Source organism: Seriola aureovittata, chromosome 3, assembly GCF_021018895.1.
Source record: "Seriola aureovittata isolate HTS-2021-v1 ecotype China chromosome 3, ASM2101889v1, whole genome shotgun sequence".
Lineage (NCBI taxonomy): Eukaryota > Metazoa > Chordata > Actinopteri > Carangiformes > Carangidae > Seriola > Seriola aureovittata.
Genome location: NC_079366.1, coordinates 2,712,948 through 2,728,205, shown reverse-complemented (window position 1 = coordinate 2,728,205; position 15,258 = coordinate 2,712,948). Strand labels below are relative to the sequence as shown.

The 15,258-nt window shown below is 42.0% G+C and overlaps 1 protein-coding gene across 1 annotated transcript in view; it reads right to left on the bottom strand.

The window, feature by feature from the left end:
• gpm6ab (glycoprotein M6Ab) overlaps positions 1 to 11,003 on the bottom strand; it is a 29,786-nt gene extending 18,783 nt beyond the window's left edge. Inside the window, exon 1 of the mRNA XM_056372374.1 lies at positions 10,801 to 11,003. Within this exon, the coding sequence (XP_056228349.1) occupies positions 10,801 to 10,837 (37 nt within the window). The 5' untranslated portion in view covers positions 10,838 to 11,003. The remainder of the gene's footprint in view (positions 1 to 10,800) is intronic.
• Between the last annotated feature and the right edge of the window lie 4,255 nt (positions 11,004 to 15,258).

Sequence of the window (15,258 nt, the reverse complement as noted above, 5' to 3'; positions counted from 1 at the left end):
TTCTTTTGTGCTGGTAGAAGTATTTTTGCACACTTTTGTGTGCACTAACAGACTGACCTCTACAGTCTTGTGTAGTGGATGTTTTGGCACCAGAGGTTCATGGTTATTGATAAGAGTAAAGCTATCTGAGCAGACCAGCTGTATCTGAAGGTAACAGACAGCGTGTAGAGAAGAGCTGTTTTTTTCAGAACTGAATATACACCAAGTGTCATGTAGCACTTGCTTCATTTTTTATTCCTTTTCTACTGAAAACCATTTTCCTGTTCAGAATAAAGACCCCAAAAGATATTTCTGTGTCCTGTGCCGTTCAATTTCCCCAGGCTATAAATGTATGCAAGTTTATTAAAACAACATGGATATAAAAATTCTATATGATTACAAATGTTGTTCTTATGAATTTGTCATTAATTTTAAACCTGTCTATATCTTCTCATTCCAGGAAAGTGGTCTTAGACTTTTGGACCCTACAACATACTGACAGGCTGTGTGATGGACATATATTCATGTAACATATATCTACAATATAATAATCCATACATAGACGTATGGACTGGACATACAGTATATGTCAATATATGAAATTGTTGAAATTTGTAATATTTCATATGTAATTTATACATATATATATGTTTTCATTTGTACATATATTTCATATATGGAAATTCTATATGTACACATGTTACATTCGTGTCTGGGTAACATTAACAATAATAATAACAATGATAATTTATGTCCCATTCATGGACAGAAATGTAATAAACATCAGTGACATACACATCCCTAGTGGGTTCACACCACAGTCCACCTGATATCAAACTCTGCTCTTTCCCTCAGTGACATTTACAGAATGAACAGACTGAACTGCATCTACCAGTCCATTCATCAGTCCATCAACAGATGTCAGGACCTGAGGCTGTTCTTTAACATACATCAAATCTAATCTAATCTAATCAAATCAGGCTTTATCTTTAAAGCACCTTTCATACAAAGACTGCAACACAAGGTGCTTAACAATAATAAAAAAGCAGTCAGATCACCTGAAACAGAGATGACAACAGAGATAGATCAGAAGGCTAACCTTTAAAAAAAAAAGCCTTGAGGTTTCTAGTGATCGTAAACTGAATATGTTTGGGACATGTGACAACCTCACCTGTGGCTGCAGCAGAGGATGATGGGAAATCTACTGTCTGCTGACAATAAATTGATTCATTGAAAGAAAACAGTGGACAGATTACTCATGAGAAATAATAACTCAAGCCTGCGTTGTCTGTGATCATCGTGTGTGTCTGGCTGTCTTCACACAGACACATTCATTCTCTCACAGTGAGCTCATTATGAGGACAGAGCTGATTGTCTAACAAACAACGTAGCTGTGTGTGTGTGTGTGTGTGTGTGTGTGTGTCTTGATCAGTGTGTCTTAGCTCTGAGAGAAGATTTCTGAGGTCCTTCACATAGACACACATACAGGAAAGAGACAAACACACACACACACACACACACACACACACTCACGCACACTCACGCACACACACACACACACACACACACACACACACACACACGCACGCACGCACGCACGCACGCACGCACGCACGCACACACACACACACACACACACACACACACACACACACACACACATACACACACTGGCCTGAAGATGCACAAAGAGTCAAAGGCCTGTTCTAATGGAAGATGACAAGTTCACTGCACCATTTAGACTGACATGCACTTCACTTTATACACACACACACACACACACACACACATACAGTACATATACAGTATACATACATACATATATATATATATATATATATATATGTGTATGTATATATATGTGTGTGTGTGTGTGTGTGTGTGTGTGTGTGTGACTCAGATACTCTTTATCCTAATCTTTATTATATAATTTATTATCTCTGTGTTTATTAACAGCAATGAATGAACAGCTGTAGGAGACAGTAAAGCCACAGAGGAACCAGTCTGTGGTTTGGGGTGACCCAGGTGTCTCAGGTCTCAGGTCTCAGGTCTCCGGTCCTGTGCTGATGTGGGTTTGATACCTGTGTTCACCTGCAGCAGCTGGAGATAAGTGCGGATGTGCTGAAAGATGCTGCTCACTCTGTATTGATACTCTGTATTGATACTTGTGAAGACGTATTGATTACTCTGTTGTGTAAACTGCTGCTGTGCTCTTTTACAGCACTGTCTGTGTCAGTGAACGCACCGCGGTCACAGGCCTGCTCAGTTTTCTACAGCTGGTCAAAGAGGAGATTATCCAGCCCCCACAGTGGCTGAGCAACATCTGGGCTAATGTGGCTAATATGGTCACATTGCCCTCTAGTCTGTTCATTTAGATATTGGAACCTGTGATAGTGACAGGAAGAAAACCAGAATTAATGTACTCCTGTCTCTTATTCATGTGGAAGACGATACAAGGAGGAGGAGGAGGAGGAGGAGGAGGAGGAGGAGGAGGAGGAGGGAACCTCAGTGACATGTCAGTGGTGGATGTGAGGCAGGCAGCCCACACCCACACAGGCTGTAAACACTGAAAATGATTATAATTACTGATCCGCTCATATTGTGAAAGGTCATCTCCTCCTCAAAATGACCCGCCAAAATGAAAGGCACATTTAAACTTTAACAGGCGCTAAACTGTGAGCAGCCGAAACAAGCCGACTTACAAATGTCACAGTTAGAGCAGTTAATTTAAAAGTTATAATAAAATGTCAATAACACCACACCACAATTTATCTGATGTCAGTCTGTGTGTGTGTGTGTGTGTGTGTGTGTGAACTTGATCTTCTGTGTGTTGAACAGTCTGTCAGATATTAGAAAATTCTGTTTCCTCAGTGAAGCAGGTTCACAGCTCTCTCCTCAGACCTTCTCTACGTTTGCTGGTTCTTGCTCTGAGAACTCTGATTCACGATTTTCCATTAATGCTCCGCAGACATTTTTAAAGTGGCTCAGTCTGACACACTGTGGTTTTATAGTTTTACAGCTGTGATTTCTACTGACTTTACCCAGTTTCATACAAGAGACGCAGAACAGCAGAGCCACAAGACACTGAACATAACTCAACTAAACTAACTAACTAACTAACTAACTAAAGCTGTTTCTTTATCAGCTCTTCAGCACCACAGACATTGAACAATAGGTCGTTTAGTATCTATTAATTTGTCAGACAATTATTTAAATCAGTTATTAAAAGGAGAATCCCCCTGACACAGGGTTCATAAACAGAGTCATTTCTCTTCACTGTGATGTGTGAAGAGCAGCAGAGACTCAGACTCAGACTGTCGGGATGAAGTCATCCACACACTCACTTGGAGCGGCTCCATGAAATGGTGAGCAGTGGAAACGCTGCCAGGACTCAGTGACAGCAGGCTCAGCGAGAATTTTCTGATCCACAGCTGGGAACCACACGTTCACCCAGCGGGGTGGGGGGGGGGGGGGTCCAGCCCTTCAGAGCGTGGACAGGAACATTTAGAAGACGACTGATCTGAGGGGGGCATGACAACGAACCCGATTCACCCCCCCGGGGAGGATGAATGTCCTCGGTCATCTTCTATACAGAGAAGCCATCTTCTTCCTGATGGTGGATAGCTCATGAAACATCCAGTGTGAAAGGTTCATCTGCTGGGCTACGTGAACGTGCTCAGTAAACCTGATAGCATTTCATTTTCCAGCCAGTCCTCCAACCTGATCAACCATCAACCCTCTGATTCGTCCAATAGCAGCGTCTCCTGAGACAGCGCCTGTATGGCGGCAGGTGTAACAGACCCTGATTGTCACGGATAATTTGATAAACACGCAGACTGTACCAAGAGCGGTACCTACTTTCGTCGCCATGGTTACCATAATAACAGTCATGGCTTGGTTAGGTTTAGGAAAAGATGGTGTTTTGGGTTAAAATAAATGCTTCCTCAACATTATATGATCTTTGTTGTCATGGTTACTATAATATGAATAAATGGTCAACCTCTTCCTGACGGGGACTTTGTCTCTCCTTATACTACTTCAACACATTCTTCCCTTTGCTCCTGTCACAATTACTATGACCACTAGATGTCGCCTAGCAACACAATGTAACTACGGGTCATTATAACAGGACCTGTGGGCTCGTTTCTTACAGAAGGAAAAGTCCCGTCTGCTCATATTTGGTTAGTCTCAGAATCTGTTGGTATCAGGACCACAGAGCTGATCCAGCAGAATAATGATGTATCAGAGCATCAGGATCAGCATCGGCTGGATGCTCAGACTCTCAGCTGCTCACACTCAAGCTACTTTTCAGTAATGAAATTATGTGGCTCCCTCCACTGCCTCTCCGCCTCTCTCCTCCCCTGTGGGCCGGCTAAGTCCATGTGTATTGACTTATTCTCTGTCCATGAAGTGCCTTTCTATTAGCGGCCAAGATAATGAAATGGATATGAAGCAGATGATCCTCTCTCTGACTGCTGTCAGCTCTCCCTCTGACCTCCACATCAGAAATTCATTTCACCTGTTGGAGTTATCATTTCCTGCATGTGTCATATTTTTGACTTCATACTAAACCAGAAACCTCTTCTGATGTTTGTTTTATTTTCTGTTTTATTTTGATGGAATCATAAATGACAGGAAATGAAATGTATTTTTGAATGAATGAAGCTACATTTATTAACAGCAGCCAAGTCTCCAAGAGGTGGACCAGGACCTACAAAGATCTCCAGAGACCAGGTTCACATCAGAGACCAGGTTTACATCTAGAGACCAGGTTCACATCCAGAGACCAGGTTCACATCAGAGACCGGGTTCACATCAGAGACCAGGTTCACATCTAGAGACCGGGTTCACATCAGAGACCAGGTTCACATCTAGAGACCAGGTTCACATCAGAGACCAGGTTCACATCAGAGACCAGGTTCACAACTAGAGACCAGGTTCACATCAGTTACCAGGTTCACATCCAGAGACCAGGTTCACATCAGTTACCAGGTTCACATCAGAGACCAGGTTCACATCAGTTACCAGGTTCACATCCAGAGACCAGGTTCACATCAGAGACCACGTTCACATCAGAGACCAGGTTCAGTTTCAGGGACCAGGTTCAGTTTGAGGTTTCAATCTGAGTTGTGTTGATGATGACTATGATATTCATAAAACTATGTCAAGTGCAGCTGTATATTAGATTAGTACGGAGTAAATGTAATGCAAAAACATAAAGACAGTGACTGTTGCTGTGATTAATATTTATATCACATATATCTTTATATAACATATAACTTGCAGGAGAAAAACTAAAATGTATTTCAGGAAAATCACCAAGATTAATTTTAAGTCTACTCCATATTTGTATAATTATTTGCTTTTTCAGGGCAGCACATTATTGCTAACATCATGTTCCTGAACAGCCCCTGACTCCACTATCTCCTGACTGAGTGAATATTTTAAGAATTAAAGGACAACATCTGTGATTCTGCAACTTTTACACCTTTAAATATGAATCTCAAAATACCTTACATCAGCGGTTCCCAACCTCTCCAACGCCACTTGAGAATCTCTAAAATGTTGGCGGCCCACATCCGACCCCGGAGGCTAAATAACGCTCAGAGCACTTTTTATTTTAATGATAACGATCAAACATTCAGGATTGAACTGAAAGCAGAGGAAAGTCAATTTAATTTTTTTTCTTTTTGGGGAGAGATCACTTGTTGATTCACCATCTGTCTCTGACTCTGTCCTTTTGATTCTCAGGTTTCGACCATGGATGTGATGTTAGCTGAGATAATAAACATGTATGTGATGTGGTAGCGACAACATTAAAGTTCCTATTATTGACTGATCACAGTGATAGACCTTAATACAAAAATAAAACATTTAGGGTTTTTAAACATCTTTAATGTTCATAAAAATGATTTTGTTTTAAAAAATTAAAATATTTATATTTTATTTTATTTTTTTATTACTACATCCACCTATTTTCATCAAAATTGTATTGTTTAGCAAATTATTTGTCGGCCCACCCCTTTTTCTTCCACTCATGTCTGTACAATATGAACATCAAGGACTAGAGTCCTTACCTGTTTAATCATTATAGTGACTATCAAGTTATTTAGAAGTTACACTATCATAAAGACAAGATGTTGAGTGTGATCTGAGCTGTTTCAGTGATTTACACGTTAATATAAGAACCTTCAGGTCAGTACTTTTCACATGACTTTTGGCAGTGAAGATACACAATCATACAATTGTGTGTCATAATAACAGGAAAGGGAAAGAACCTGATAAACAGAAGTGGAGGGTTTCCAGTCGGCCCCAGAGATACACAGACTAAACAAACAGTCAAACAAACAGATTCAGATCAAGAATCTCAAAACTCAAATCCCCGACATCAAAGCTACAGGAAGTCATCGACAAGAAGATCAGATCAAAACCTCTGTCAGATGCCCTGTTTCAGATCTGTCACACTGTCAGATCATATGAGAGAACATGACACTATGATGAAGATTATTTTGCAGAAGCAAAATACACCATACAGCAAATAACACACAGTGGTTTCAGGAAGTAGTCAGTCACACTTTGTTGTTGCTGTCTTCTCTCAATGATCCATCACGACAGAGTGACAGATGTTTTTAAATTTTTTTGGAAATGTTTCAAAAATCAAAAACTTCAATCTACCATTGATAAAACTCTTCAGACCTTTAGTCCAATTCTTTATAGGACCCCCTTCATCAGCTTCAGTCTTGAGTTTCTACAGGCTCTGAACCTGGATCTGGTCAGTTTATCTCAGTCTTCCTGACAGATCCTCTCAGACTCAGACTGGACAGGAAGTGTCTGTGAACAGTTCTCTTCAGGTCTCTCCACAGATGGTCTATGGGGTTCAGGTCTGGACTTTGGCTGGGACACTCAGGGACAGTCAGAGACTGATCCTGAAGACTCTCCAGTGTTGTCTTGGCTGTTTGCTTCAGGTCACTGTGGAGCTGAGAGGTGAACCGTCGCTCCAGTCTCGGGTCTCCTGGACTCTGGATCAGGTTTTCTTCAAGGACCTCTCTGTATTTGTCTCATTCATCCATCATCAGGTCTGACCAGTCTCCCTGTCCCTGCTGCTGAGAAGCCCCCACAGCATGATGCTGTCCCCCATGCTTCACTGTAGGGATGGTGTTGTCCAGGCGCTGAGCAGGACCTGGTGTTTGGAGTCCAGAGAGTCTGGTTCCTCCTGGTCTCAGAGTCTTTAACGTTTGTCAGTCAGACTCCAGCAACTTCATATGTCACTCTCAATGTCTCTCTCTCGTCTCTCTACCATAAAAACCTGAATGATGCTCATCTTTCCAGCAGCTTCTCCATCTCTGCAGGGACTTCTGAAGCTCCTCCCTGACCCAGGTCCCTCTGATCTGCTCCCTCAGTTTGTCTGCACACCAGCTCTAGAAGAGTCCTGCTTCCAGTTCTTGTTCCCACGGTTCTCCTGGGAACACTCAGACCTTTGTGTCCTGACCTCTGTCTCACCACAGTTTGATCACAGAGGTCTACAGAGAGCTCACTGGACTTTATGGTCTCTGTCCTGACCTGCAGGTGAACTGTGGGACCTGATACACACAGGTGTGTGTCTTTGTGAACTCTGTCCAATCAGCTCAGTTCACCACAGGTGGACTTCAGTCCAGGTCTAGACTCATCTCAGTGATAATTAAAGTAAATAGGAAGCAGCTCATCACAATTTGAAGACTTTAGTTAATCAAAGGTTCAGATTTTATGAAAGTGATTTTTTTGGGGCATTTTGCCTTTATTGTTATAGTGCAGTCAGAGAGAGACAGGAAAGTCATGGAGAGAGAGAGGGGATAACATGCAGCAAAGGGCCAGGGGTCGGACTCATATCCATGGCCACTGCAGTTAGGACGTAGCCCATGTGACACATGTTCTACCAGGTGAGCCATCAAAGCAGCCCCAGGTGTTTAATTTGAATACATTTCTAAAACATGTTAGTGTATCAGTGAGAGTGGACTGATGGACCATTTACAATGAAATCTACTACACAGTACAGTGACGGGGTCTGAAGACTTCCTGAAACCACTCTACATAAAAAATCACTATTCCTAACATGATGCAGCTCAAGGAGTTTCAGAGTACCAGTTCTTCAGACTGTGGGTCTGTGTTATATGAAGAAAGCCTCAAGGTAAATGGCTGTTAAGGTGTAAAGGGGCGTGGCTCAGGTGGTAGAGCAGGTAGGACGCTGATCCCTGGGTTAAATCAGGGATGTCCGAAATCACTCACTACTCCCTCTATAGTCCACTACAACTGTACAGCTGATGGTCACTAATCAAGCAATATATACCATCATGCATTTGGCTCTTGCTGAAAGACTGAAAAACGGTGCAGAGAAAATCACCCAAGTAGCGTCCAAAAGTGTTTTTTTTCATTTTGCTGATGAGCTCACTGTACAGTCCTCTACACTGAACTCCCTGGAGAGTGAGTAGGGAGGAGGGAGGAGGGAGGAGGGAGTGAGGGAGGGACACAACCCGGATTTTAATTGGTCTAATTCATGTCACCTGGTGTGTAACACTTGGTCATGTGATCATGATTTTTAACCTTTATAGAGTTGTGAAGTGGGAGGGGCATCAGCGTATGTGGATACAGAACCATGGGTAACTGTAGATTTACATATTTGAGATAATGGCCACTGGTTTTAATTCTTTCAACTTTGCTCGGATTTCTTTTGCTGTCGTGTCGTTTTGGCATAAACACTACAGCACCCATGGTCCTCGGCCTCTGTTGTGATGAAGCCAGCTGTATGTTTGTTGCTGAAATGCACCATAGGAGTTGTGATTAATTTTTCCCCATCAGTTTTTATGTTCAGAGGCTTGTACCATTGACCTTTGACCTGTTATTAACAAACCAGATAGTTTCATACTGATCCAAGCCACAGCTGAACTCTCAAAGCTCCTCCCACTTGGGCTGGGATTAGTTTTATTATAATCATGTGGCATAATATAATTGATTTAAAGTGATTCAATACATTTTTGTTTTAAGTTGGCATCAGATGGGACTTACTTTGAATGCTCTAAAATAATTAGTAGATATTTGAATCCCTGCGTTTCATGCTGCACAGGTGAATTGTTCATTATCGATGATATTGGCCAGCAGCACATCATTCATCTGTTCAGTAACAGACAGTCACTCACAGTTTGTGCAACAGGCTACACAGTTAAATCTAAATTTAAACTGATTCAACACCTGAACCAGGTCTGTGACAAACAACCAATCAGAATCTGTTTCTGGATCACACAGTTACAGCTGTGAAAAACATCATTAATGCTCTTATTATAAAATCCCTGTCACCTGTCCTGCCACATGTCATCACACACCTGTACTTCTTATTTATTAAATGAAGGAGGAGGGAGAGACAGGGATGTGGGAATGAGATGAATGGATGAACAGAAGGAGAGAGGGGCTCAGAGCCTGGAGAGAAAAATGCTTTGTGATTGGCTAAAACAGGTTCCTTCCAGAAAAAAAACACAGGAGTCTGCCTATCACACAACAGAAGACAGCTCCACAACAGCGTTACCATAGATACAGTGTTAATAAACGTTTCCACGGCGATTAATGCAAATAACATTTGATTTTTCATCACAAATGCCCGACCATGGTTTGTATAAGCAGCGCTGCTCACATCTGAGTCAGACTGAAGGTGCTATGAAGAAAATGGACACGCCCATTTTCACCGCTAACAACAACAATATGAGAGGATGAAAACATGAAAACATGAAAACAAAATGTAGAAACATAAACATACAGAGGAAGGTGATTTAAAATGTGTATGATTTGAAATGAAGATGAAGAGAAAAAAAAGAGGCTGGGAAAGAGGGCGGGAACCGACAGAGCGAGATGGAGGTGAGTGAGATGAGTGAGAGATGAGTCAAAATAGATGGAGGAGAGAAAGAGAGAAAGCGCCAGAGACAGTGAGAGAGAGAGAGAGAGTGAGAGAGAGATGCTGATAGACCCAGAAAATCAAGTCTGAAATCAACTGAGTCAAAAAGGCTGAAGAAAAGCACAGAAAGGGAGAGAGCCAGTGAGAGAAGAAGAAAATGGAGGGAAAGGGTAGAGAGCGACACAGACACCAGAAAAAAAAGGGTGACACGCATAGAGCGAGGGAGCGAGGAGAGGAGAGGAGAAGGGGTTCAGACAGGCGTGAAGCATCAACAATGGAGCCGAACAAAGAAAATCCCAGTGGAGGCATCAATCACTGCTCCACTTATCCTCGTCCTCCTCGTTCTTACTCTTTATTTCAAGGTTTTGCCCCACGCTCCCTCCTTCTATCTGCTCCCCCTCCACCACCCCTTCCCCCTCCCCGCCACTCCCACCTCCTCCATCCATCCATACATCCATCCATCTGTCTGTCCATCTGTCCGTCCAGCCTCCAAAACAACAACGACCCTCCACTGTTTGCCAACTCCTCTCGTTCTCACCCCAAACACTCTGCTTTGTTCTGCAGCTACTCATGGAAACACAGAACAGAACGGGCCAGTCTAACGCCTGGTCTTATCACAAGCACACGTATAGACAGCACCGTTAAAATTCCCAGCCTGTCTTTGCATTTCTGCTCAACAGAGTGGTGAGAAAAAAAACAGCTTGTGAAAATGTTCATATTAAATGTACAAACTAAGATGTGATGCTGTTGTTTTCTGCAGGACGAGTACGTTATCCTTCATCTCTCTGCACACAACACACACACAAAGGAATCCCATGACACCAGGACAGAAGGATGAACAGAACAATGGCAGAATGGTTCATCTGATGAAAGATAAAAAAGAACAAACTGTTATTCCGTCCTACCTTTCTGGCTTTGCGATTCATCCATGTTTTCCTCCATTGTGGCAGGTTACAGTCCTTTTGTCTCTGTTTCGTATGAAGCTGTTTAAAGCCCCTTGCTAGCTCTCAGCACTGTGTGTGTGTGTGTGTGTGTATGTGGGAGGCTGTGTATGTGTGTGAGTGTTTTTTCCCTCCCTGCAGATGATGGAGGCGCAGGGAAGTCCCTGTTTCAGTGCTCCGCTCTCTCTCCTCTCTCTGTGCTCCTCCAGCATCACTTCATCTACCCACAGATATTTATTTACATAATGTCTCCATCAAACACAGAAAACAGCAACATAAACAGCAAAATTCAATATTTCCTTTATATAAAACCATAAGTCCAAGTCAAGACTGAGACTAGGAAACATGGTAAACAAAGACAGTCACAGTAAACAGTATATTTTAATTTTGTTGAGATTTTATGTTTCAGAGTTTAATGTGATCGAACCCCGAAAATCACTCAAGGAAAAATGAAGCCAACATTTTAGTGACAAAACCTGCAGTTCCTCTAATGACCACTAGAGTCTGGCTCCACCAGTGGGGCAATCCCCATAGACTCCCATGTTATAATGTCCAACTTTACAGTTGTACTTTAATTAAACATGTTTACAGCCTGGTACAAAAGACAGTTTTGGTTTCTATAGCTAATTTCTTCCTTCATGACAACTGTACGTGGATGAATTTTTATACATCTCACCTGTTTACATTTTATTGAGGCTTTGAATTTAGCATAATGGAGTGCGTGGCCTCTTTGAGTGACAGGTGGGTGAGCGTATGCTTACCACAAACTGGCATGAACTGCCTGAGCTCCACCCACGGCCCACCTATTTGCCCATTTTTGGATTAGCTGGGAGTTAGGGGCGGAGTCAGACCCTGCAAAGATGGTGACGGTAGAGCAGCTCACTCTCAAACCTGTGGGTGACGTCACAGAGGCTATGTCCGTCATTATTTTCAGTCTATGAGGGAAACAAACTGATTTTAATCCTCCAGGAAGCGAAAATCTTATCTTTTATTCAACACACTTTGTAATTTTCTGCCACTAGGGGTCTCTCAATCACAATAGTCTTCAGCTTCTCTTGGTCTGGATTCCTTCAGTGTCAGTGGTTCAGGAGGTTTTTACCTGGAGCTGAATTATCCACAGAAGTTTCCTCCTCTCCACAAGAAACAGAAAAACAAAACAGTTTGACATGTAAAATGTTCTGATTCACTGTTGTTGCACGGCGGAGCAGGTGCAGGTGGGAGCAGCTGGTGGTGACCTGAGCTTGGGGCCATCGTTGCCAGCCACCCACAGTGCTAAGTATTCAGGGCACACTGGAGGTTACAGTGGGTATATTTTAGCACCGGGTGCTTTGCACTGAGATTGAATGTTTGTGTCTGTCATTCACTCTAAACATAGATAAAAGAATAACAAGCATTCTTCATGTGAGGGTAGATTCTTTATTTGGAAATTATAGCTTAATATGTGACAGTCTGATGTAGTAAAATTTTAAAAAAGTATATCTGATTATCAGAATAATCTAACGGGCCAGATATTATTGCTGGTGGGCCAATTTTGGTCCTTGGGCCACCAGTTGCCGACCACTGATATAAAGTAAGCAGCTAAACAGTTAAGGTGGAATGAAATAATATCCTGGTCTTAACTTGTTGTACAATGATGTTGTACAAATTTTCTTTTTTTGTTGACTCGTTGTTATGTCTTCCAAAATGTTTTAGTTTTTAAAATTTCCATATGTATCAACAATCTCATTCCTTCTGCCACTACCCAGAGCTTAGGCCCATGGGTCAGGGCCAGAATGCAGCTTTGTCTTCCACCTCAGCTCCCTCTTCACCAAAACGGTCCAGTAAAACCCCCAATTACTGCTGACGCTGCCCTGATCCACCAGTCAATATCCTGCTCCATCTTACCCTCACTGTGAACAAGACTCCAAGATACTTGAACTCCTTAGCAGCACTCACTCCCAACATGAATAGAGCAATCCTTCATCTTCCATAACAGATCTCTGATTTGGAGATGCAGTCAGTAAAAGTAGAGAGGCAGCTCTCAGTAGAGTAGAGGTTGGCAATATTCACACTTGTGCAACATAAAACACACCAGTAGTTATACTTTTTTATACATTTATTTACCATGTGCCAAAGCAAGAACATACAATGTCTGATTAATCATCTCTAAACAGTGTTGTTCCTGTTCTTCTTCTGCAGCCTGAGAACTGAGTCAGCCCAGTGATGCTGATGAGACAGGGTTCAGAGGAGGGAGCAGGGAAACACAGCTACAGGTGTGAATACTGACACTGCACAGCGTTATGAGTGCAAAGGAGAGGATGCAGTTTGTAGGGGCAACATGTACAAGCCTCAGACAAGATGTGTGTTTTATTTAAGCACTGTACGAGTTCCCAATCAGGAATAAATTCAAAACCTGTTTTAAACGCACACAAGTCTTGAATAAGGTGGCCAAAATTCTATAGATTCTCTCATTATGATGTAGAAACAAATAAAAGACTCAAACAAACAAACGCACGCACGCACACACACACACACACACACACACACAAAAGAGCAAAAAGTTAAATGCCACAAACATTGAGTTTTGGTTATCATTATAAGGCATCAGAAAGTATCCACAACCCCAAACTTTATTGTGTTTTAGGTTTTATTTTGACATTTGAACCCATTAATCTAGACTTAATAATCCATAATGACAAAGTGAAAACATGTTGCAGCTCCAAACTTTGACCAGCTGCTTCCTGTTTATTTAATTATCACTGACATGAGTCTACACCTGTACTGGAGTCCACCTGTGGTGAACTCAGCTGATTGGACAGAGTTCAGAAAGACACACACCTGTGTGTGTGTGTGTGTGTATCAGGTCCCACAGTTTCCGAATAATGTGTCCACTGACTGAGGTCACAGAGGTCCACTTACCAGCACCTTCTAGTTGACCTGAGATCTGTAAGAGCAAAGATGACTGTGCCTTTGCAGTTGTGGCCCCTCCCCTATGGCCCCCTCCCTCCGGAACCACCTCCCTTAGGCATAAGAAACACTGGCTCAGTTGACAGTTTTAAGAAGCTGTTAAAAATGTTTTCTTTAATGTTTCCGCTTTACAGCACCTTGTAACCCTGGTTTCAAAACATGCTTCATAAATAAAGTCTACTTAACTACTCTGAGTAAAAGGAAAAAAAAAACTAAAACTAAAAACTTCGGCACCATCTGGTGAGCACCAGGTCCTGCTCATCACCTGGGTAATAGCAGCCCTACAGTGAAGCATGTTTCTAAATACATTTGTGAAATCATGTTTTCACTTTGTCATAATGTTTTAATGACTGTAGACCGGTGGCAATACAATACAATAAAGTCAATATAAAGGGACAGGGTCTGAATGAAGCCGCTGTAACCTGTCAGTATATTGTAGTGAAGGTTGAGCTATACAACTCATGAGCCTGTGCTGCACACACACACTCACAGATGTTAAAGAAATGGTATGGTATTATTATTATTACTATTATTATTATTATTATTATGCACAACAAGAAAACCCATTTGAATAAGCATTTTAGTGTTAAGTCTTTATTGATATCTGATCGGCTTCAGCTGCAGTTTCCATGTGAGTCCTTGAAATCTTTCCCGCAGTGATGTTTTTTACAGTCATCAAACTTTTGCTTTGTCACACACTATCCTACATCTTCATTAGCTAGACAAAGCAGTTTAAAGCTAGCTGTGTTATGTATTCAAATACGTGCAGAGCTGAAGCAGCACGGCCGAAGTAAAGACACACTTTTAGAACGTTCCATTTTAATCCCTAAAAGCACATAGTGAGTGTTGTTATGTGCCTCAGTCCATGCTTTATTTGATGCACCATGGTACATTCTACAGTCTGCAGGCTCTGTGGTATCATGTGGTGAAACGTGACAGTCAGAACAGATCATCAAACCGAGACGGATTCATTTTAGTGATGGTGATGATGATGATGATGATGATCTGTTTGTGTGTAGAACAGAACAAAGAAACATCAGACAGTTGTTTATGAGTACGATCTTCTGCAGCTGGTTCAAACCAGCCCACGTCTTTGTGGTTAGTGTTAGTTTATTCCTCCTCTGCTCGTTGTGTTGTACATTAGTGTGGATCTCATTCCATAGATCTGTTCATGCTGACAGTAAGAGGTGCCACATGTGGCCATGAAGCGCCCTCTAGCTGATATGAGTGAAAACTGCACCAGCCTGTCCCTGGCCCCAAGCCTCAATCATCCTCAACCTTGAAACTGTGATGGAAACTTCAGGAAGTCTCCTAAAGCTTTGGGATAGTTTAAACTAGTGTGTGTGAAATCTCCAAAGAATTGTGTGTTTTTCTTCACATCTTTTGCTTTATTGAGACCGTGAGGTTTTCAGCTTCTCTGTTTATTTTTTACCAGAATTTTCTCTGGAAATGATCCAGCAGACAAAAGAGAAGTTC